Genomic DNA, 22,498 nt, shown 5'->3' on the forward strand with positions numbered 1-22,498 from the left:
GCTTGTAGAGTGGCCAGCTAGCAAATGCAAAAAATCAGGACTTTTTTTTTCCAGGGGCAGGGGATTATAGTTGTGTATATAAAACAAAGCCCCTAATATCAGGAGGGTCCTGATAATATCCAGAGGTTTGGTCACCCAACTAGCTTGTATGAAGGGATTTCCCAGGCCTCCTCCTGCATAGATAGGAGTATTACAGAGGTTGTGACTAGGAGAAGGCTGGCAAACCGGTGACTCTGCTTTGGAAGAGTGCAAAACCCCTTTTCCTGCCCCGACAAATGAGGAGTGAGCCCGGTCTCATGGAAACTCACCCAGCAGAGTCCTTCTCCAACATGGGGAGAGGTCTACTCCACGCCTTCCTGAAACAGGGGCCCACAGGAGGGAGATTCTGCCCCGAGGGTGGTCCTGCCCGGATCCCACGTCCAGAGACACCCCCTCCCCCAGCCTTCCTTGGGTGGAGTGAGAGTGGCCCCGGCCCCACTCGCAGACTCCCCCGGTAGGGTGACCAGACAGCAACTGTGAAAAATCGGGACGGGGGTGGGGAGTAATAGGAGCCTATATAAGAAAAAGACCCCAAAATCGGGACTGTCCCTATAAAATTGGGACATCTGGTCACCCTATCCCCCGGTAACCCGGGATGGAGAGTTTGTGCCCCCCATCGCCTCGCCCGGGGCGTGCGGCTCAGCCCGGAGCCCCGGCCCCGCGTATAAAAGCCCCGACGGGCAGCCCGCCCCCTCCCCTACACTAGGCTCACCCCGGGGCGGCCATGTACGCGCTGCTCAGCGCTTGGCTCCGCTGCCTCCTCTGCCTGCTGCTGCCCGGGGGAGCGGCGGAGGGGGAGCGCTGGCCCGGCCCCCCGGCTCCCCGCGAAGGTAGGCGGGGGCCGGCCGCCCAAGAGCAGGAGGGGTCTGGAGCTGGGGGCGCCGCCGCGGTGCTGCCTGGCTCAGAGGCGCGGCGGCAGCGGCGGGACAAGAAGGCGGCAGCGGCGGCTGCAGGCAGCCCGGGGGCGTCGCTGCTCGCTAGGCTCCGCCGGCTCTGGCGGGCTCTGCCCTGGCACCGGCCACCGGCGCCCCCTTCGCACCAGAGCCCCATGGCCGAACTGCCGCCAGGGAGCCCCCAGGGCTCCGATCCGGAGCAGCCCGGCGGCGCCAAGCGGAACCCGGAGCCTCTGGAGGATGGGCCCGGCGGCGCCCCGAGCCCGGTCGGGGAGGCAGGCGCGGGGGAGCCGGGGAGCGGCCCGGTACGGATCCATGTGGCGGTCCCGGCGGAGGAGGAGGAGGAGGACGACGGCGGAGCACCGGGTCTGACCCTGCTGGGCGGGGGCAGCTGTAGCGAGGATGACTCCGGCAGATATGGGAAATCTAGGTACAGCGCGGCCCCGGGACGTGAGCGGCGCCCAGCCGGCCCCTGGCTCGGGAGCTGTGCTGGGGAGCCCTGGACAAGCGGGGGCAGTTAGTGCCTGCCTAGAGGAACCCCTCCGGCCGCGTTGCGCCCCGCGGGGCCCTGCGGCTTGGGAAGCTGCCCCGCCCCGTGGGGTGTTAAACCCGGGTGGGGGGTGCCTGGTCCTGCTCCCCCTTGGGGTGCGAGCGCTGTAGGAGACGGGTGTGCGCCCCGCGATGGGCCTGCGGGGAGTGGGGGGGCAGCAGCGGCGCTGCAAGGGGGCGGCCAGCGCCTGATGCAATGAGGGCTCGGGAATAGCCGCTAGTCCAATAAGAAACTTGGTGTAACTCGGGATGGACGTCGCATCAGGCAGCGGCTGCCCCCGCCCCCCAAGACACACGCGCATTGCTGGAGACGTGTCTGGCGGGACGCCGACTGCGGGAGGCTTGCCTTGGGGCTGAGGCGAGGGAGGAATCCCCTGCTGATCTGGCACTTCGACGGGGAGGGGGCTGGACTGGCGGGTCGGGTTTACTAGCGCTGGAAACCCGAGGTAGGGGAGGAGCCGTGGGCAGTGGCTGGAGGAGGTGATCTCCCGCCTCCCCCTCCCCCCCCCCCCCCCGCAGAGGTGCTGGGGTCTCCTTCCAGCTCTTTAAATCCCACTGAGATGATACCTTCTGAACCCTGCTGGAGAGAGTTCCGTGCAAAACCACTGTGGAAAAGCCAAACGTCCCTAAAGATGCAGTTAGTGGCCAAATTGCATTTCACAGCCCTCTGGGTCAATCAGAGCAATGTAGGGCCGGAAGGGACCTGGAGAGGTCACTTAATCCAGCCTCCTGCAGAGGTAGGACCTAGTAAACCCAGACCATCTTTGACAGGTGTTTGTCCAACCTGTTGTAAAGACCACCAGTGATGGGGATTCCACAACCTTCCTTGGAGCTTAACTACCCTTATAGAATCATAGAAATGCAGCCCTCCCTCCTGCTGGGTGGCAAAACCTGTGCTGTGGGGCTCTTCAGTGACTTAAATAAGGAATGTGGGGGGAAATCATGCACAAGTTTGGAAACTGTGGATCCAAATTATCCTTTGCCAATATATTGCAATGCATGAATAGAGAGGGCAAATATATTTCTTTGCTGGGGAGGTTATTGGACACAAAGAGAGTGAAATATCCCTGGACGTGACTCTATCCTTTCCTCTCTGCAGTACTCACATAGCAAACCTCTCATATAAATCATGATTAGATATTTCCTTCTGAGCTTGGGGGCTTTGCTAATCTGATTGAGTGGGTGATGTTTACATAGCAGAGTTCACCCAAGGTTGGAGGAGAAAGGAGGATTAGAACCAATCCAGTCCTTAATGTTGCCTCAAAACACTAGAGCTACATGGTGTGCTGCTGAGATTGGAAGCTATTTCCAGAATTGCTCGTTAGAACAATTAGTTTGTCACACACTCTTTCTGGAGTGTGATGCACTGGCCACTCTCAACAAGGAGTTACCCTAGAAATAAATGAATCAAAGGCCTCAAAACAGCTCAATCCAATGGCTTTACTTCAGATTAAAGCTGAACTGGGGCATTCCTGCCAGGTAGAGTGCAGGATTCACTTAGCAAAACTCTCTCCTTTGGAAATTAGAAGGGCTTCTGTCTGCTAATAGTTTCTTGTCCTGACATTAACTCCTGTTCTGTAATCATGAAGCCTTAGGTAGATGAACTGCTTGTAGGCACAGTCATCTTCCTGTATTGTGGCTATAATGGTCTTTTGAGGATTGCTGATAATGTAAAGAGTGCAGTATGCACTTTTCTATACTATTGTGACAATCAAACTGCTTTTAGGAAGTATTGTCTGTGCAGATTTTATTATAGAGGGGAGAAAGGTCTATGGTGTGACTAGCTAATACATTTTTAAACATGACTGACTTGGGGCTAAGTGGTGATTAACTAGTATAACTATTTCCATTAGGGATGTGAGATTTTTTTTCTGATAGTTACACCTCTAGTGTGGAAACAGTTATACTAGTATAAAAGTGCTTCATACCAGTATAACTTATTCTTCTTCCCTTACAGGAATAAGCCATACCAGTATAACTGCATGCACATAAGGGAGCTGAGCTGGTCTGGTTAAACCCATACAACTTTTGTGTGTAGACAATAACACTATTCATTTTTTCAGGATAGACAATGCCGTTGTGGGCAAGGTCTGTGGGTATGTCTTATGCAAAGTAAAAGATGTTTACTTTGATTTAGCTGGTTGTAAAACTACAAAATTGCCCTGTCTGCACGAGGATTTTACAATGTGTTAGCTACCACATTGTAAAAACATTTCCCCTAGTATAGATGAGGCCTGTGCGAGTTGTAGGCTAATCCACTTAATCATGGGTGGAAGAAATATGTTGTCATCAGGGCCGGCTCTAGGCACCAGCAAAACAAGCTGGTGCTTGGGGCGGCACATTTTTAGGGGCGGCATGGCCGGCGCCAGAATGCTGCCCCTAAAAATGTGCCCTGGCCGCCCTAGCTCACCTCTGCTGCTGCTGCCACAGCGCGCGAAACAGCTGATTCGCACGCCGCTATTTGCCCTCCCTCCCAGCTCTCAAACCTGGGAGGGAGGGGGAGATCCCGAGCGGCCATGGCGCCGCTTCTCCCCCTCCCTCCGTCCTAGGCTTGAGAGCCTGGGGGGAGGAGGCAGGGCTGGGGATTTGGGGAAGGGGCGGAGTTGAGGCGGGGCCGGGGGTGGGGTAATTAAATAAGGGGGGCGGCCAAAATTGTTTTTGCTTTGGGCGGCAAAAATCCTATGGTTGTCATTATTCCCTCACATGCTACCACTACTATGCTTTGTGTGTAAGAGATGGCTAAATGTTACAGCTATAACTCCCCTAAATTAGTAGGTTGCCATTTCCAGTTTGGTATTTGTCATTATAATGTACATGTGTGTGTATGTATATGTGTATGTGTGTATATATATAGAGAGAGGGAGAGAGTGAATATGGGATCAATTATTTAGCTAAAATGCCAACCTGTTAATGATGTAAATACATTTAAAATTGTTTAATAAAAATATACAAATAGTGAGCAGTATTAAAATTACTTACATCTGTTACAGGTTCCATTGCGATGCATCTTGTTAATCTTAATGGAACTGTTGGGCTCTGCATTGCAATGAAACCCAGACTAGTCCTTAGCTCAGTTCACCTTCAGGTCTATGTGAGTGGAAAGCCAAAGGCAAATACGCTGTGGGGAGATGGCGGTGGAGAAAAGTTGGTGTGTACAGGGAGGCCTATACATTGCCAAAAATAGGCAAGGAAATGCTGTTGGCCAGAGGGGCACCATAAGAACTCTGACAACTTAAAATTCATAACTGACTAAGACTGGTCTGAACCACTTTTATAAGTATAACTGTTGGTTAAGGAGGGAGTGGGGGATATTTTAACCAGTATAGTTATACTGTTACAGCCCCCAGGCATGGATGCATTTATACTGTTATAACCATATCCACTTTAACTATACTAGTATATTAAAGCAGTACAACTTTTGTAAGTAGACAAGGCCCACAGTTTAGTTCGTGTTGACCCCTGTCAGGGTTCCTTCCCCACTCCGAACTCTAGGATACAGAAGTGGGGACCTGCATGAAAGACCCCCTAAGCTTATCTCTCTACCAGCTTAGGTTAAAAACTTCCCCAAGGCACAAATTCTTCCTTGTCCTTGAAACGGTATCGCTGCCACGCCAAGCGAGTTAGACAAAGATTTAGGAAAAGGACCACTTGGAGTTCCTGTTTCCTCAAAATATCCCCCAAAGCTCCTTTACCCCCTTTCCTGGGGAGGCTTGAGAATAATATACCAACCAAATAGGTTAACAAGGTGGGCACAGACTAGCCCTTCGGTTGTTAGGACACTAAAACCCAATCAGGTTTTTAAAAGCAGAACTTTATTATAAAGAAAAAGTAAAAGAAGCACCTCTGTATAATCAGGATGGAAGGTAATTTTACAGGGAGTCAGATTCAAAACACAGAGGATTCCCCTCTAGACAAAACTTTAAAGTTACAAAAAAAAAAAAAAAAAACAGGAATAAACCTCCCTCTTAGCCTAGGGAAAATTCACAAGATAAAACAAGATAATCTAACACATTTCCTTCCTATTACTTACAATTTGTAATCTTAGATGATTAGTTCAGGTATAGCTTTAGGAGATGTATTTTCCCTACCCTGGTTCCTCGCTGACCCGGAGAGAACACACAAAGAGAACAAAACCAAAAACTTTCCCCCACAGATTTGAAAGCATCTTCTCCCCTTATTGGTCCTTTTGGTCAGGTGCCAACCAGGTTATTTGAGCATCTTAACCCTTTACAGGTAAAGGAGGGATTTTATGCTACCCTTAGTATGTTTCTGACAACCCCCCAATGAAGTGTGCTGTGCAGTGGTAAAAGAGAGAGGAATGGAGTGAAAAGGGGAATTGAGGCTCATAACTGATCCCTTGTTTGGTGCCAGGAAAGCTGCAAAAAGCAGAAAGCTTTGGATGTGGATGAAGGATAACTTTTGCACTAGGAGTGATGCCTAATCAGAAATGGAATGTTGAATTATAAGACTTGATATTTCTTCAGAAGTAGAAACACAGTAATCACATTACTGGTTAGTTATTTCTGAGCACTGGTGTATAATCTTGCTGGACATTAGCCTCTAGCCATTAAAATGATGTAATCTAGGATTACCATTTAGATATCTTTCTCTACTCAAGTTAAATAGCTATCTTTCTCATAAACAAAATCGTAATTTAAACAGAACTAATTTAATAACTCAGCAATCAAGAGTTAAAAGTTGTGTGTGCTTTTTGGTAATACAATTGAAAGCTTCTGACCACTTTTAACTGGCAGCAAAATATTAACCATTTTAAATATGTGCATTGACATTAGTTCCCCTCAATGCTTTATAATTATGGTAACTTGATAGTATCTGTATTTAATAATAGATTATGGGGGACAGCATGGCTTAAAGAAACAGTCAAACCAAAATATTACTCTTTGAATTTATCTACTTTTGTTAATGCCAACACCCAAAATTACTATAGCTGAAAGGCAACTTCTCTCTGCTCTAAATCCCTATGCCATTGTCCATCTGCCCTATGCCATATGCTTTTAGTTTGTTCATTTGATAGACTTTAGAAAGTCAGTTTACTGTTTGCGTGAAACACTTAAAAAAAAATAGAATCACAAAAGTTGGCCAAGGACCATAGACAGGTTTAGTACCTGAAATCTAGTTACTTTTAAGTTAAAATTATTTTCAAGTTGACTTTAACTTCATATTGCATTTCTATTTCTAGGATGAATAGAAAGACACCTTTAAAATACAAAGGAATACTCAAGTGTAAAAGCTGTTTGACATTAAGTTCCATCTAATATGCTAAGAGAAATTGGAGAGCATAGTTAAGCACTCAAAAATCAGGAAATCCATAAGCTATGGCTGAGCCCATTCCTTGTGCTGATTGCTATAGTCTTTAATTGCAATATCACACTCTCAATTATAGTATAATACAGATGTTCACCCTCTCTGAGAACTCCAACCATGTGAGTGTTCTGGGTCTGCAGTTTACCTTTTCAAGGGGGCACATGATAGATGTAACACAACACAGATTGCACAAGATTAAAAAAAACCATTGCTCTTTAATTGCAGAAGAAATCCACAGATCTGTACAAACAATAGAAACCCTACATTAATTTCCCTGTGTCAGTTTTCTCTCCATTCTGGAGCTTTCCTGGGGCTGGTGTCCCATAGTTACCGCAGCCCCTACTTTGACTTTTGGTGCAATCTTTAGGTCAGCTTGCTTTCTCTGACCTTGGCCCTGCAACTAAATCACTGCCACCCATGAAAATATGCCCATCTCTTCCTCTCCTTCCCAAGGGTTTCTATGTGGATCTGAGTCTTGTTCCTGTGAGTCCTTTTTAAACGTTTATGCCATGGATGCTACAGCAGCAAAGTTGCAGCACTGTACCTGTCCCACTGTAGGACTACGGCATAAAGCCTTCCTGTATGGACATAAGTTGTCTTTCTATCAATGTAGATCTAGATAATCCATCTCCCTGAGCAGCACTAGCTGGGCTGACGGACAAATTCTTCCATTGACTTAGCTGCATCTACACAGGGATTAGGTCAGCTTAACTACAGTACACAGGAGGGTGAATTTTTCATAGCCCCCAAGTGATGTAGCTACATCAATCTAAATTAAGTGTAGACCAGGCTTTTGCCTTGTTTGGGAACTTTACACTCTAAGTGCCAGCACCCTGCAGACATGTAAGAAGAAATAGTTTCTCCCAGCCTCAGCCAACCCATTGTCATTCAGGTGTTTCTACTGAGTTCTAATGACCCCCATTGTATCTCGTCTGGGAGGGCCATGCAACAAGCCTTGTGGGCCTATGGTGGATACACTTAAGCCTGTTCTACACTTAAATTAGGTTAACATAACTATGCTGGTCAGAGGGCGGAAAACTCCAAACCCTGACTGACAAACCTATGCCAATCTAACCCCAGGTGTAGCTGCAGCTGTGCTGATGGAAGAATGCTTCCATTGATGTAGCTACCATTGTTCGGGAAGGTTGTGTTCCTGCACTGATAGAAAAACTCCTTCCATCAGTGTAGGCTGCGTCTATGCTACGAGGTTGTCAGCTTTGCTACAGGAAGGTAGATATGCTGGCATAGGCCCTGTAGCGTAGACGTACCCATAGACCGACGCATTGCATGATACAGCAGTTTTCCTAAGAACAACTTCACAATATCAACCAGAATCATAAATTGTATAGACAGATTCTCCAAATCATCACAGTACTTTCAGTTTGCAATCTGAGGCTCTTGTAACGTAGCAACTGAAAACCAATTTCCTCTGGGTCAAGGCAGAAAACACCTCATTGCAGACTATTTCCAGGCAAATTGCAGTATTCAATCCTTGGCTATTTTGGCTGATAGGTAGTTTAAAAAGGTTACACAAATATTTTTCTAATGTTTTCCTCCCCTTACGCAAAAACAGCTTATTTGTTTTTGCGCAAATTTTAAAATGGGGCACAGACTAAGGCTGGAAATCAGTCTGAAAGGTGAATGTTTTGTGATGATATGACTGTCTAAAATAGTGCTTTAGAAAGGAAATAGTTTTGCAACTTGCAAGGCGGTAATTAGTGCTGCTCCCACTACTTGGAGCCCAATCCTGAATCCATTTAAATGGATACCAAACTCATATTGTCTTCAGTGACTAGGGCAGTGGCACCCCAGTTCAGTGCTTTTAATTTTGCTATTATCATACAAGGCTTATTACTGTAGTGCAGTGTCACTTTCAAATGAGATTTCACCGAGGTTTGTCAAAAGGTTAGAATGTATCCAAACAGCTTAATATATTGATAATCCTAAGAGTTTTGATATCCAAAGGACACAGTGCAGTGCACAGATGCATTTGGTTTCCTGTATGAGTAATCTCCCAGATGAGTCACAACCTAAATAAGTTGTTTTTCAGTCTGCCCAAGCAGATATCCAAAGAAAAACACTCAATGCAAGTTGTAGACATTATACATTTATTAAGACACTTGTTTCTCACATAAAATCCTCGTGACCTTCTAACATTGATTCCTGAACCTTTTAATATTAATTTTTATTTTTTTGGTATTATGAAAATGGTGATTCAGGTTATGATCACCAGAGCTAGAGCAAGTGCAGGAAACTGGTTGTAAACAGAAATGCCAATGTTCAGTATTTTATAGAAAACTAGAGCTAAAAATTCTAAAAACCTCAAACTTAATGTGCCAAGTGAAACAGTCTTGTGAAATAGAATTGAAAAGGTGTATGGTGTTTGAGGTGGGTAGAACTAGCAATGCAGTATAGCTCAGACCAATGCATCTGGAAATGAGGTATCCTGCTTCTGGCATATACCTGATACTTGAGGGAAAAGGTAAAATGAGACCAGCTAGCATGAATTCAGTGTTTTGATATTGTGGGGGTGGTACTGACCTTTGTAAATGAAAAGATTTTCTTTGAAGCATGAGGCTCTTTCCAGATTTTCTTCCCACATTAATCTTAACTCAGTAGTTGCAAATGTCCATGCTAATAAAATCACTTCAAAAAACCTTGATAGCTGTATGTTTTGTACTTAAATTTCAGGTTAAAATAATTCCATAGTGGTAGCCAAGTGAAGATATGGATAGAGTTAAAAATCCACATTCTAATTAGATGAAATAACTCTGTATCTTTAGTAACATAAAGTGAGAAATAGTCAATTCTTTGGACTAGGATGCTAATAAGTTTTCCTTTCCATCCCCCTCTGATGCCCCTATCTAAAAGTAACTCTACTAAAAGGGCATAAAAACTTTATTATCCTCATGGCTACCTGCTTAAGACCTAGCTTTCAAACAAGAATTCTCTCTCTCTCTTACCCCTGCCCTTTTCAATTGTACTTCCAACATCACCTAGCTGGATAAATAAATGGGTCTTAAAATATGGAGACCTTTTTTAGAATTGTTCCAGTATATTATTCTAGGGGCTTGACTTTGTGTCCACAATTGAGTGAGCAGTAAGTAACTATTGTGTGCAAACTCCATTGACCCAAGTAGAACCTTTGTACACAAAACAGCAATCTTCACGTGATTAAATCTCTCTTGGTGGGTACAAACAGTGGTGCCTCAAGATTGCATTTGCAAGTGATAGGCTGTCTCAGTCAGGCAAGTGCACTATCACTGCTTGACAAACTGCCATAGCAGAGGTGCTCAAGCAGCGTTCCCTCTTACCCTAAGAGTGAGCAGCCAACAAAGGGCTCCCCTGTGAAAACCCCAGGAACTTGCTCCCTCCATTGGTCCACAATAGCACGAATATGATCATATTTGGGGCTTGTTGGGAAAGCCAAATAAAATTTGGGGGGAAGGAAGAGGGGATGTTCTAGGGGCCTTTTCTGTTGATTTGAATTACTTGGGTGGCTGAATTAATTTATCAATGCATCTATTTTTATGGTCATTGTGATTTATGATGCCAACAACTTTTTGGGTAGGCATTTTTATTTAAATCTAAAATGTATCCAGGAAGCTATGGACTCAAGTAAATTCCAGATGAGGCCCCACTGCCAATCAGGCCTTTAATAAATAAGACACATACCTGTACCTGGATATCTCATGTATAATTATGTATTAAACTTCTGTGAACCTTGATATAACTTCTAGGAATATACTCTTGGGTTGAGCTGTTTGCCCCAATGGCATGTGGTAACTTAATTTGCCCAGATTTGTATGTCAAATTACAGACATTGGGAGCGGTAGAGGGACAGAGGTCCATGAGAAGTGTGCCCTGGATTAAGAAAAAACGGTTACTCACCTTTGTAACTGTTGTTCTTCGAGATGTGTTGCTCATATCCATTCCAATTAGGTGTGCGTGTGCCACGTGCATGATCGAAGAATTTTTACCCTAGCAACACCCGGTGGGTCGGCTGTGGAGCCCCCTGGAGTGGTGCCTTCATGGCGCTAGATATATATCCCAGCCGACCCAGCGCCCCCTCAGTTCCTTCTTGCCGGCTACTCCAACAGAGGGGAAGGAGAGCGGGTTTGGAATGGATATGAGCAACAGACTTACAAAGGTGAGTAACCGTTTTCTTCTTCAAGTGTTTGCTCGTATCGATCCAATTAGGTGACTCCCAAGCATTACCTAGGTGGGGTCGGAGTGAGACATTGCAGAGTGCAGAACCACTGAGCCAAATGCGGCATCGTCTCTAGACTGCTGAACTAATGCGTAGTGAGCGGCAAAGGTATGTACAGATGACCAAACTGCCACTCTACAGATCTCATGGATTGGAACCTGTGCCAGGAAAGCAGCCGACGAGGCTTGAGCCCTCGTGGAGTGGGCGGTGAGGCGTGGCGTCGTGACACCGGCCAAGTCGTAGCAAGCACTGATACAGGATATGATCCAAGAGGAGATACGTTGTGAGGAAACCGGTAGGCCTTTCATCCGGTCAGCCACTGCAACGAAGAGTTGAATCGTTTTCCCAAACAGCTTCGTACGCTCGATATAGAATGCAAGGGCCCTACGAACGTCCAGAGAGTGCATATGTTGATTCTGCCACGTAGCGTGTGACTTCGGATGGAAGACTGTGAGGAAAATATCCTGGTTCACATGAAAAGCTGTTAGCACCTTGGGGAGAAAGGCAGGGTGGGGGCGAAACTGCACCTTGTCTTTATGGAAGACTGTATACAGAGGCTCTGACAGGAGGGCTCTGATTTCAGAAACATGCCTCACTGAAGAGATGGCTACAAGGAAGGCTGTCTTCCAAGATAGGTAAAGGAGTGAGCAGGTAGCCATTGGCTCGAACAGGGGCCCCGTGAGCCTGGGAGAGGACCAGGTTAAGGTCCCATGCCGGAACCGGTTGATGCAGTTGTGGGTAGAGGTGATCTAAGCTCTTCAGGAATCTAACAACCATTGGGTTAGAGAAGACAAAGGAAGCATGTTCTCCTGGATGGAAAGCTGAGATGGCTGCCAGATGCACCCTGACAGATGGTATAGACAGGCCCTGCTGCTTTAGGGATAGGAGATAGTCCAGTATCAGTGGTATCGACGCCTGCAAGGGGGGCATGGCGCGTTGCTCGCACCAACAGGAGAAGCACTTCCATATGGCTAAGTAGGTGGCCCGAGTGGAGGGTTTCCTGCTCCCTAAGAGAACCTGCTGCACGGATTGTGAGCAGAGTAACTCTGCCCGAATTAGCCAGGCAGCATCCACGCTGTAAGCGGAGATCAGGTATGGCCACAGTGGGAGTGTGATCGGAGGCTCTACCAACAATTTCAGGAGTGTGGTGTACCAGTGCTGCCTGGGCCATGCTGGGGCAACTAGAATCATGCGTTCCTTGTCCCTGCACAGCTTAAGCAGGACCCTGTGGACCAGCGGGAATGGAGGGAAGGCGTAGAACAGCTGGTATTTCCATGGAAGTAGGAAAGCGTCTGATAGGGAACCCTGAGAGCATCCGTGGAGAGAACAGTACACTTGGCGCGATTGCTGCACGAGGCAAATGGGTCGACCTGGGGAAACCCCCACCTCAGGAAGATGGAGTGGATGATATCTGGATGAATCGACCACCCGTGAGTCTGGAATGACCTGCTGAGGCGGTCTGCCAGCGTGTTCTGGACCCCTGGGAGAAACGATGCCATCAGATGTATCGAGTGGACTATGCAAAACTCCCACAGGCGAATGGCCTCCTGGCATGGGGGGACGACCGGGCTCCCCCTTGCTTGTTGATGTAGAACATGGCCGTGGTGGTGTCTGTGAGTACTGCCACACAACGGCCATGTAGGAGACCGCGAAACGCCTGACACACTAGGCGTACTGCCATCAGTTCTCGTACATTGATGTGCAGCGCTAGTTTGGATGTGGTCCAAAGGCCCTGCGTTTGGTGTTCCCCAAGGTGGGCGCTCCAGCCCAGAGATGATGCGTCTGTGTCAAGGTATAAGGAAGGTTGTGGGGTGTGAAATGGTACCCCTTCACACACCGACGTGTGGTTCAGCCACCAGCTGAGGGAGATCAAGACCGATTCCGGAATCGTGAGCACCATGTTCAGGCTGTCCCAACCTGGACGATATACCGTTGATACCCAGGCCTGAAGTGGGCGGAGCCGAAGTCTGGCATGCCTGGTTATGTAAGTGAATGATGCCATGTACCCCAGAAGGCCGAGGCACGTCTTTATCATGGAAGTCGGGAAGTTTTGGAGGCTGCGGATGATGTTTGCCTTAGCCTGAAAACAAGTGCCTGGCAGGAGAGCGCGGGTGAGTCTGGAGTCTAAGACTGCCCCAATAAACTCTATTCTTTGGGTTGGTTCCAGAGTTGACTTTTCGCTGTTGAGCAAGATGCCCAGCTTGTGGAACGTGCCTAGGGTGCGTCAGACGTGGGATCACACTTCGTCTCTGATGTGGCCCCGAATGAGCCAGTCATCTAGATACGGAACACCTGGATCCGTTGTCAACGAAGGTAGGCTGCCACGACAGCCATACATTTGGTGAACACTCTTGGAGCCATGGACAGCCCGAAGGGCAGGACAGCAAATTGGTAGTGTTCGTGATTTACCACAAAGTGAAGGAAGCGCCTGTGCGGAGGGTAAATTGCTATGTGAAAGTACACGTCCTTCATGTCGAGGGCGGCGTACCGGTCTCCAGGATCCAGGGAAGCGATAATAGTCCCCAATGAGACCATGCGGAACTTCAATTTTACCATGAATTTGTTGAGTCCGCACAGATCTAATATGGGTCGAAGTGCCCCTTTTTGCCTTGGGGATTAGGTAATAGCGGGAGTAAAAACCCCTGCCCCTTAGTTCTGATGGAACCTCCTTGATCGCTCCCATGGACAGGAGCGTAAAGACGTCCTGTATAAGTAGTTGCTCGTGAGAGGGGTCCCTGAAGAGGGACAGGGAGGGAGGATGGGAGGGGGGAAAAAAGAAAATTGGAGAGAATATCCCCTTTCCACCATGTGAAGAACCCATCGGTCTGAAGTTATAAGGAGCCACACACATGGTGGAAATGGGAGAGACAATCTTGAAATGGAGGGAAAGGATCCTGGATGGTGACTAGTACACCGTCCTCGGGCGCACCTTCAAAAATTTTGCCTAGGCCTGACGATGGCTTAGGAGGGCCTTGGTTCTGACCAGGTCGGTGGCCGGTGGATCTCTTTCTGCCACCTCGTCCACGTCTTACCATACACACTATATTGTAGTGGTAATGAAAATGGGTAAAACTATTTCCCCATGCTTATTTTCCCCCCCCTACAGTTCCTCACATCTTCTTGTCAATTGCTGGAAATGATCTATTTTCATTACCACTACAAACAGTTCTTTTCTCTCCTGCTGATAATAGCTCACCTTAACTGATCACTCTCCTTATAGTGTGTATGGTAACACCCATTGTTTCATGTTCTCTGTGTGTGTATATATATCTTCCTACTGTATTTTCCACTGCATGCATCCGATGAAGTGGGCTGTAGCCCACGAAAGCTTATGCTCAAATAAATTTGTTAGTCTCTGAGGTGCCACAAGTACTCCTCGTTCATTTTGCGGATACAGACTAACACGGCTGCTACTCTGAAACCTATTATTTTGGATGAGATGTCCAACAGAGGTGATGACTTGTTAACTAGAGAACTTTAGGTAAAGAGTCAGACTTTGGAAGGTCTCTCCCAAGAGGGGAAAAAAGGCACTTTAAATTATTACCTGTTTGTACACATCCAAAGCGAATAAGATGGACACCGAACAAGAATGCATTCTGACCCAAAACCATGAATCTAAAACTGTCAGCTCTAGCCTATCTCTATTGTATGGTTAGCATATGCGCCTTCGTTTGGTATGGAAATAACATTTAAAATGGGTAAAATATAATCCTCTCAGTCCTGTTCAATGTTTAAATGCTTGTTGGAATCCTAGCTTTAACATCAACTACATTTTTGCACTGCAGGTTGTTAGGACACTGTTTTCTGGCTCATTGCTTGTTATGCAACTATCCTCAGAAGAAAAAATCTAAAGTAATTTTTTTAGCAGCTTCAGATGGAAAAAGGAAGCAGTGATAGATAAATAAGCTTTGCATAGCACTAACCTCTTATTTTGTTAAAAGCTGGCTGAAGACTTGGACTTGTGGTGTAGTGTTTGTGAACTACTAAAGTACATGACTCATTGTTCTGTGAGATCTGCTCTTGCAGTAAGATGAGGACTTTGGCTCCTTAGGCTGACTGGAAAGATTCCCTCTCTGAACAAGCATCCTGCTTCCCCGGGGAGAACTGACTGAACCTACTCATTGTTTATCAAATAATTTGACAAAAGGGTCTGTGCTTTTGCTCTAGTGCCCATGTGGTTCTGTGAGTTAATGCATGTGCCCTTTCACTCTGAATTGGTTGTTTTAGATTGCTTAGGTCACAAGTGAAAATTAGATGTTTGTCCCCATAGGCACAGTTGTCATTTTCTGTTCAGAGAAGTAAACTGTTTGTTGTGATGAAACTTACATCTGCTGCAAATCGGTATTCTTAGTTTCTCATTTTACAGCCTGTTCTCCCCATTCCTTTCCTCAAATTCATGTTTGATGTTACATTTGTACAGGGGAGATGATGGAATCTGATAAGATCGATTGCCAAACAAAGCTCAGCACTGGAGTTGAAGGGTGGGTTAACACTGCTTAGTTTAGTGAATCAGATTTATAATATTTCTAGCACAGCATTCTCAGCATTAAACAAGCATCTACAGTTTGCTAGCTTGCTTTTTACTGATAAAGCTAATGAAAAGTAAGACAGCAATGACCAGACTAAGATCAGTTTATAAAATGACTTCATTGTCTTTTCTAGTGGCGGGGAGAATGATGGTGATGACTTCGACCAGGACTGGAAACCCCCAGATAATGAGCTGATCCAGAAGCTTATAATACAGGTTGAATATTATTTCTCAGATGAGAACCTTGAGAAAGATGCCTTCCTCTTAAAGCATGTGAGAAGAAATAAGATGGGTTATGTCAGTGTTAAGCTACTCACGTCTTTTAAAAAGGTAGGTTTCATTTCTGAAGGGCCTTTAAATCTACTCTATCCAACTTAATGAGCTATTGAACAGATATGGCACACTGCCTTTTTTGGCCAGTCTGAAGGGTTGATGCAATTAACATCCTACTGTCACAACGTTTTAGAAGAAAAGAACAAAGGTATAAATAGTCAGACAACACTTCTTGATTTGCCCAAGAAATTGTGTAAGTCCATCAAGCCTAAAGGAGAATGAAATTTAGAAAAAGCATCCCTTCCTACCAAGCAAGATCTTAACCTGTCTTTTTTTTTTTTCCCCTTAGGAACTCCTAGCTTTAGGGGGGAGACTTTTAAAATGACATGGCAGACTTTTTTTTTTTTTTTGAGCCAGCACCATCCTAAAGATTTTTACCTATACAGATTTAAGAACTTGGCTGTACAGTTTGGTCCAATAGCTATAGTGCTCTGAGAGTCAGGACTTGTGGGTCCTAGGCCTGATATTTTGCCTATAATCCTCTGAAAGGCAGTATGGAAGTGCCTATTTCACTATTCGAAGATAGGAACTCTGTTTAATTGTTTTCTCAAATTAAGCACAAAAATAAGGTAATGGGACAGAGCGGGAGGCTACCTGTTTGGAATTTGATGCACCAGGCAAAGCAACTGTTGAATAGCATGCCTTTGGGATGAGATGGGAATAGAAAGATTCTAAGAACTCTTGAAGAGGCATATAATAGCCATAGAAATAATGACTTGTTTAGTCTGGGTAAGTCTGCAGTTGGTGATGACTCTGATCTCCAATCATGTAAAAGGAACAGGAGGTTCACAACATCTTACTGATGCTCACAGTGACAGTAGGGAAACATTTTTAAACCTACTTTCTGTTCAGGGGGGATACTACAGAAGTCTTTGGCTGATCTTTCATTTGAAATCCAACCCTGTTTGGTCTCAGGTTTTCAATAGCTGTAGAACTATTAATTCTGGTGGTTTTAATGAGCTGCATTAAAGTGTAACCCTTTTCTTAAAGGTAAAACATCTTACCAGAGACTGGAGAATCACAGCCTATGCCTTGAAGTATTCTGACATTCTTGAGCTGAATGAAGATAGCAGAAAGGTTAGAAGAAATACCCCAGTTCCAGTGTTTGCTAGTGAGACCCTGCCTAGCAAGATGCTGCTTGTGTATGATATCCACTTGATTTCTGAGCTACAGGTTCTGAGCCAGGAGCAAGAAAATGGATGCATGCAAGAAAAGATGATGGAGCATCTTCTCAAGACCTTCGTTACTTTTGGTGCAATCTCATCAGTTCGCATTCTCAAACCTGGTAAGGATCTTCCACCTGATGTCAAGAGATTCAGTAATCGATACACCCAAGTTGGAACAAAGGAATGTGCAATAGTAGAGTTTGAAGAAGTAGATGCAGCAATTAAAGCTCATGAAATCATGTGTATTGAAAAGAATAATGAAATTGGCATGAAAGTTATCCTGATAGGTATGAAGCCTCCAAAGAAAAAAGTTGTGAAAGACAAGAATCATGATGAAGATCCCAGCAAGTCTCTCAACAAAATTAGATCCCTGAATAAGAGAGTTGAGGAACTTCAGTATGTTGGGGATGAATCATCAGCAAACAGCTCTTCTGATCCAGAGAGTAATCCTACATCTCCACTATCTGGACGCAAGACTAATACTTCCAACAAGTTGAGCCCTACCACCTATCAGAACAACCACCTGAGCCCTAATGTTTCACCTAGGTCAAGTCCCTGGAATAGCCCATCATCTTTGCGCAAAGTGTCCAAGAAGTCTCCACTTGCTAAAGATGGCAAATTTAATCCTAGCACTAGCCCTGAAATCTCAAGGAAATGTGCAGATTACTCTTCAGATAGCAGTATCACACCTTCTAGTAGCCCATGGGTTCAGAGAAGAAGACAAGCTCAAACTGTAACACAAGAAAAAAGTCCAGTAAGTAGCCCAATGCTTGCCCGGAAAATACAAAATGCAGATGGGTTACCTGTAGGAGTGTTGCGGTTACCCAAAGGTCCTGATGGTACTAAGGGATTCCATAATGGATGCGAAAGGAATAAACCTATGAAGAATGAATAAATCTTGGGTATTTTTTTAAAACAAGTTTCACAAATCAATTTATTTTTGTTCAAGCCTGGTAAAAAAAACTAGCACTTAAGTGACTGAATGAAGTCAGTATTTAATTTTTAAAGGTTTTGTATTCACGTAGAGACTCATTTGTATATTTGTATTTGCACTTAATCTGCATTATTTTTATATTTTTTTTTGTTTAAAAGAGCTGAACATTGAAATGTTACTTTTTTTATGCCAGGTATTTAAAACCATTTATGTAATTGCATTTTTGTGCAAAGCTATGATTCTGAACAGCAATGTGTAAACACTTGATAATATTTAGCTGTTGTACCATAGCATTTCAAAGCAATACATCACCAGTCTGTTTACTAAGAGGTTTGAAGGCTTCCTATTTTCAGTATGTTGAAAGGAACACTAAGCTGTAATGTCATGTCAGACTCTGTGTTTGCTTAAACTTCCAAAGATGCTATATAATAGGACCAAACTGTGTGTATTTTCTGTGATGTGAATAAAAAAATGCTGAGCAATGAAAACTGTTTTCTAGGTATCAGATTCTAATGTTCAAAATTATCAGATAAAGACTAAAGGTTCTAAAGTGTGTGACCGTCTAAACCAAATTGTTTAAATGGGTGTTTCCTATAAAGTAGGCTGAACAGTTTTCTTTGAAATATGGAATACCTACATCTTCCAACCCTGTCTGGCCCAGGTTTAGATCTCAAGTTTCATATGACTTGCTCTACGTGTTGTGCGAGGACATCATGTGTATATGCCAAGTGACCAATGCAGTTTAGAGTGAATCCTGTGTGTAAGCTAGGCCTTATATTAATGTATATAGGCAACCTAAGGGCTAGTCTACACTAGAATCTCTACAGTGGTGCCGCTGTACTGATGTAGCTGCGCCACTGTAGCACTGCTAGTGCAGACACACTATGCTGACAGACGAGAGCTCTCCTGTCAGCATCACTCCACCTCCCTGAGTGGCTGTAGCTATGTCAGCGGGACAGCTTCTCCCGCCAACTTTCCACACCACACTTTTCCATGCCCGTGAGTGACTTGCGTTATACGGAAGTAAGCACCGGTGTGTACAAGCCCTAAGTTTAGCTCATTAAGAACATGACTCTCAGAAATTTCTATCTTCAAAAAGCATCCAGACAGCAAAGCCATAAGCATTCAACATATTTGAACACAGGTGGTGTGCATGTTTTGTTTTGTTTTGTTTTGCCTAAGTACGTATCAATACCTAGAATATTTCCTCAGGATTGCACAAGTATGAGCACACTGTCTTCACTTTTTTTAAAAAAAGCCATTGCAGCTGGCAGAAGTCCAGATTAGATGAATCACTTCATCTGGGGCAATGCATGTATTCCTAAGAAGCTGTCATAGCTCAGGCCTCTTGTCAAGCAGGGTAATGTGCCTCTAGGTCTAAACTTCATCCTACAGCAAAAGGTCACCATAACAGCAGAAACTATCTTGGAGGTATTGTTACTTACTTGATTTTTAAAAATTGGGACTGTTGGTTAACCCAGTAGAACAGGGAACTGAAGAAAATCAGGCTTCACTAAAGAACACATGAGCTATTGGGATGAAAATTAAGTTTGAGGAAGAGGTAATCAAATTAGGTAAACAAGTTGGCTATTGGCAGTTGCTTCATAGAGAAACAGTTTCTCCTCATCTCTAGCAAAAGGGAGTAAATTAGCTGTACCTACACAAACAAGTTGTCTTGCTGGTCCCTTTTCGAGGCTGATATAAATTAATACACTCTAGCATAGAGGCCTATTATTCATTTTCTGAGAATAACATACCTCATCCATGAGGTGGGGTGGGGAAGAAGCTTGGGGAAGGGGTCCTCTGGATGGAGTTGTTTAAAATCCTAAATTTGTCAAACTACTTATAGCCCAGTTGGCTGGATTTGAGTTGATATGTTCTTCAATAGGAAATCTTAGAGAATAGCACAGCTTTTCTGAGGTGCCACATAGTTTGAATAAGCAGTTGTGGTAGAAGCAAGAGGGCATATGATAAATGGCTATAAAATCATGAATGAGGGTGAGAAAATGAATAGGAAAGTGTGACTTACCCCTTCACATACCATAAGAACCAGGGGTCACCCAATGAAATTAATAGGTAACAGGTTTAAGACAAACAAAAATGTATGTCACACAAAGCCCAGTCAACCTGTGGAACTCATTGCCATCGGAGGGTGAGAAGGCCAAAACTGGGTTTAAAAAAAGTATTAACTTCATGGAGGATAGAGTCATCAGTCCCTATTAGCCAAGATGGTCAGGGAAATGAGCCCATGCTCAAACTGTCCCTAAACATCCAGCTAGGGGAGCCTCACACTGGACAACAGGAGATGGATCACTTGATAATTGCCCTGTTTTGTCTATTCCCTCTAGAACTAGCCACTGTCAGCAGACAGGATCCTGGGCTAGATGAACCCTTGTTTTGACAAAGCACAGCCATTCTTACAAAACATGTTCTGCCTAGCAATAGGCTGTAATTTAAAGTTTCCAAGTGTGAGCTCCAACCTCTGTCAAATACAGCAGCATGAGCACTTTTCAACCAGGCTGAAAAGTAACCACTTCATCAGTACTGTCAAATAATGTTTTCTACCCAGTAGACTTGCTGTGTTTATTACAAGCCAAAAGGAAAAATAGCATTCACTGTCCCTGGGCTTGGGGTCCATTTTTAAGTGGTTATCTATAGCTAACAAAAACAAATTTCACTTTATTTTGTGTAGCACAACTGATATTAAAGTAGCTGTATCTTTACCTTTTTTAAAAAAAAAGTTTCCTCAAACATTTATCTAGCAAATAAGCTCATCTCTATTTGAGCGGGGAGGCAATATATGCTTACAGAGAAAACAAGTAAAAATAGTAAAGCTTACTAGAGCTGTACCATTGTTTCACTCAGTATGCAGGCCTCAAAAGTAAAATTTATTCCTGTGTATCACTGATGCTTTGAATATGAAATCTTCTCCTGGACTCAGAATCAGCTGGTTTTGCTTGAAACTTTTTGATGCAACAGCACAACTAATTAACATCAGAAGTGTTCCACTCACTGCTCAACGAGTATCTGCCAGTAACTTGGTCCTTTTTTTAATTCACACATTAAAAAGTACTATTTCACAGACAACCCCATCAGAAAACTGTATCCTAGAAAAATACTAATGAAGTCAGCAGGGAATACTAGCCCATTGATGAGGCCTATTCATTCCAGATGCTAAAACCTGGTTAAACTATAAAATCCTCAGACTGCAACAACCTTTCGTCAGGGAGCTGAAGTGCAGTCACTTTTCCTTACAGAAGTGAAAAAAGGGGAATATAGTCTCATAATTAGCTAGAGCCACATTCTGCTGTTTACTGTCACTAAGTATTGCCCCACTCTACAAGTATTCCCAGAGACTTCAGTGAGCCTACTCATGGTTTGTGAGTAAAGATATCAGAATCTAGTCTCAAGGTTGCTAACAAGGTCCTAAACTTACTTTGAGTCCAGGTAACAAGATATCCAGGCCGATTTCATGTCATTTTCCTTACTTCACCATGACCATATACTTCTTGGTTGAGAAACACATTTTGTGGAAACCCTGATTATGCAGATTATGGAGCTGCCATGTAGACTCATTCTTTGCCAATGCCCTGGCCTGCTAGATGGTCTGCTTGCCATTCAATGGCCATCTTTGAAGAAAGAGGACTATTGACTATTTTAGTCAATATACTTATTTTACCATCTTAGTTCCAAAAAAGGCCAAAACAAAAGTCACCAAACACTTCAACATTCCATATTCATATTTTATACAGTCTCAATAAACTTACAAATAAATAATGTACAGGCCTTGGAACTAAAGCCTGTAAGTTTGTTTAATATCAGTTGAAGAATGGGAATGCGAATGAAAAATATTTATTTTTTTCTGTCCGGATAACTTTTACTTCAGCTATTAAATATGATGGGCATATTAACTGTTATCATATCTGGAGAGTAGGTCCAATCATGCATCACTGGGAGTCAAAACAATTGTGTAATTAAGGGTAACATCTGGTTCTTTGTATCTACAAGCACATTCTACATTTGGTTATTATGGAGAAAGCTCTCAGGCTGTAGTGATCAGTCTGATTAGTTAGTATGTGTATTTTTTAACATTGCTAAGAACTAATGATTGGTAAATTCAATTGGAGTTTTGTTCAATAAATAACCCCAGACTTTAGTCCTTCCTGAATGGCTGGAAGGTTCGTTGAGTACATATTATCTGGATTAAAAGGATCAATTTGAAATATTTATGTTTTAACTACACTATAATTTCTATACTTCAGCTAAACAAAATTAGGGTAAAGTATGTTTTGCTTATAAATCAATTTTCTTTTATGATCTTGAGTACTAATATAGCATATGGCAAATAAGTTACAATTTACTGATGATATTCTGCCAAGAACTATTTAACATTTAAAAAACTACTCTTACACTATCTACATAGTGTGACGGTGTCAACAGCATCAAAGTACATGATCCCGTGGCGAAGCTTTGAGCATCCAGTGTTGTAGAACATGCAAGGTAAACATGGAGCTGAGAAAA

At 44.1% G+C, this 22,498-nt stretch overlaps 2 protein-coding genes across 4 annotated transcripts in view; one reads left to right on the forward strand and one right to left on the reverse strand.

The window, feature by feature from the left end:
• Positions 1–867, reverse strand: part of LRRC49 (leucine rich repeat containing 49) — a 147,207-nt gene extending 146,340 nt beyond the window's left edge. For 2 of the 3 annotated variants that reach the window (XM_065559505.1, XM_065559502.1), the window contains exon 1: positions 752–867. The gene's annotated coding sequence lies outside the window, so the exon portion shown is untranslated. The remainder of the gene's footprint in view (positions 1–751) is intronic. The other variant, XM_065559506.1, reaches the window with a different exon arrangement.
• LARP6 (La ribonucleoprotein 6, translational regulator) lies at positions 764–18,465 on the forward strand. The gene is made up of 3 exons (XM_005284969.4): positions 764–1,362; positions 15,679–15,874; positions 16,868–18,465. The coding sequence occupies exons 1-3, from the start codon at positions 764–766 to the stop codon at positions 17,936–17,938; spliced, it is 1,866 nt and encodes a 621-aa protein (XP_005285026.2). The 3' UTR covers positions 17,939–18,465.
• The last annotated feature ends 4,033 nt before the right edge of the window (positions 18,466–22,498 follow it).

This window comes from Chrysemys picta, chromosome 10, assembly GCF_011386835.1.
Source record: "Chrysemys picta bellii isolate R12L10 chromosome 10, ASM1138683v2, whole genome shotgun sequence".
NCBI lineage: Eukaryota > Metazoa > Chordata > Testudines > Emydidae > Chrysemys > Chrysemys picta.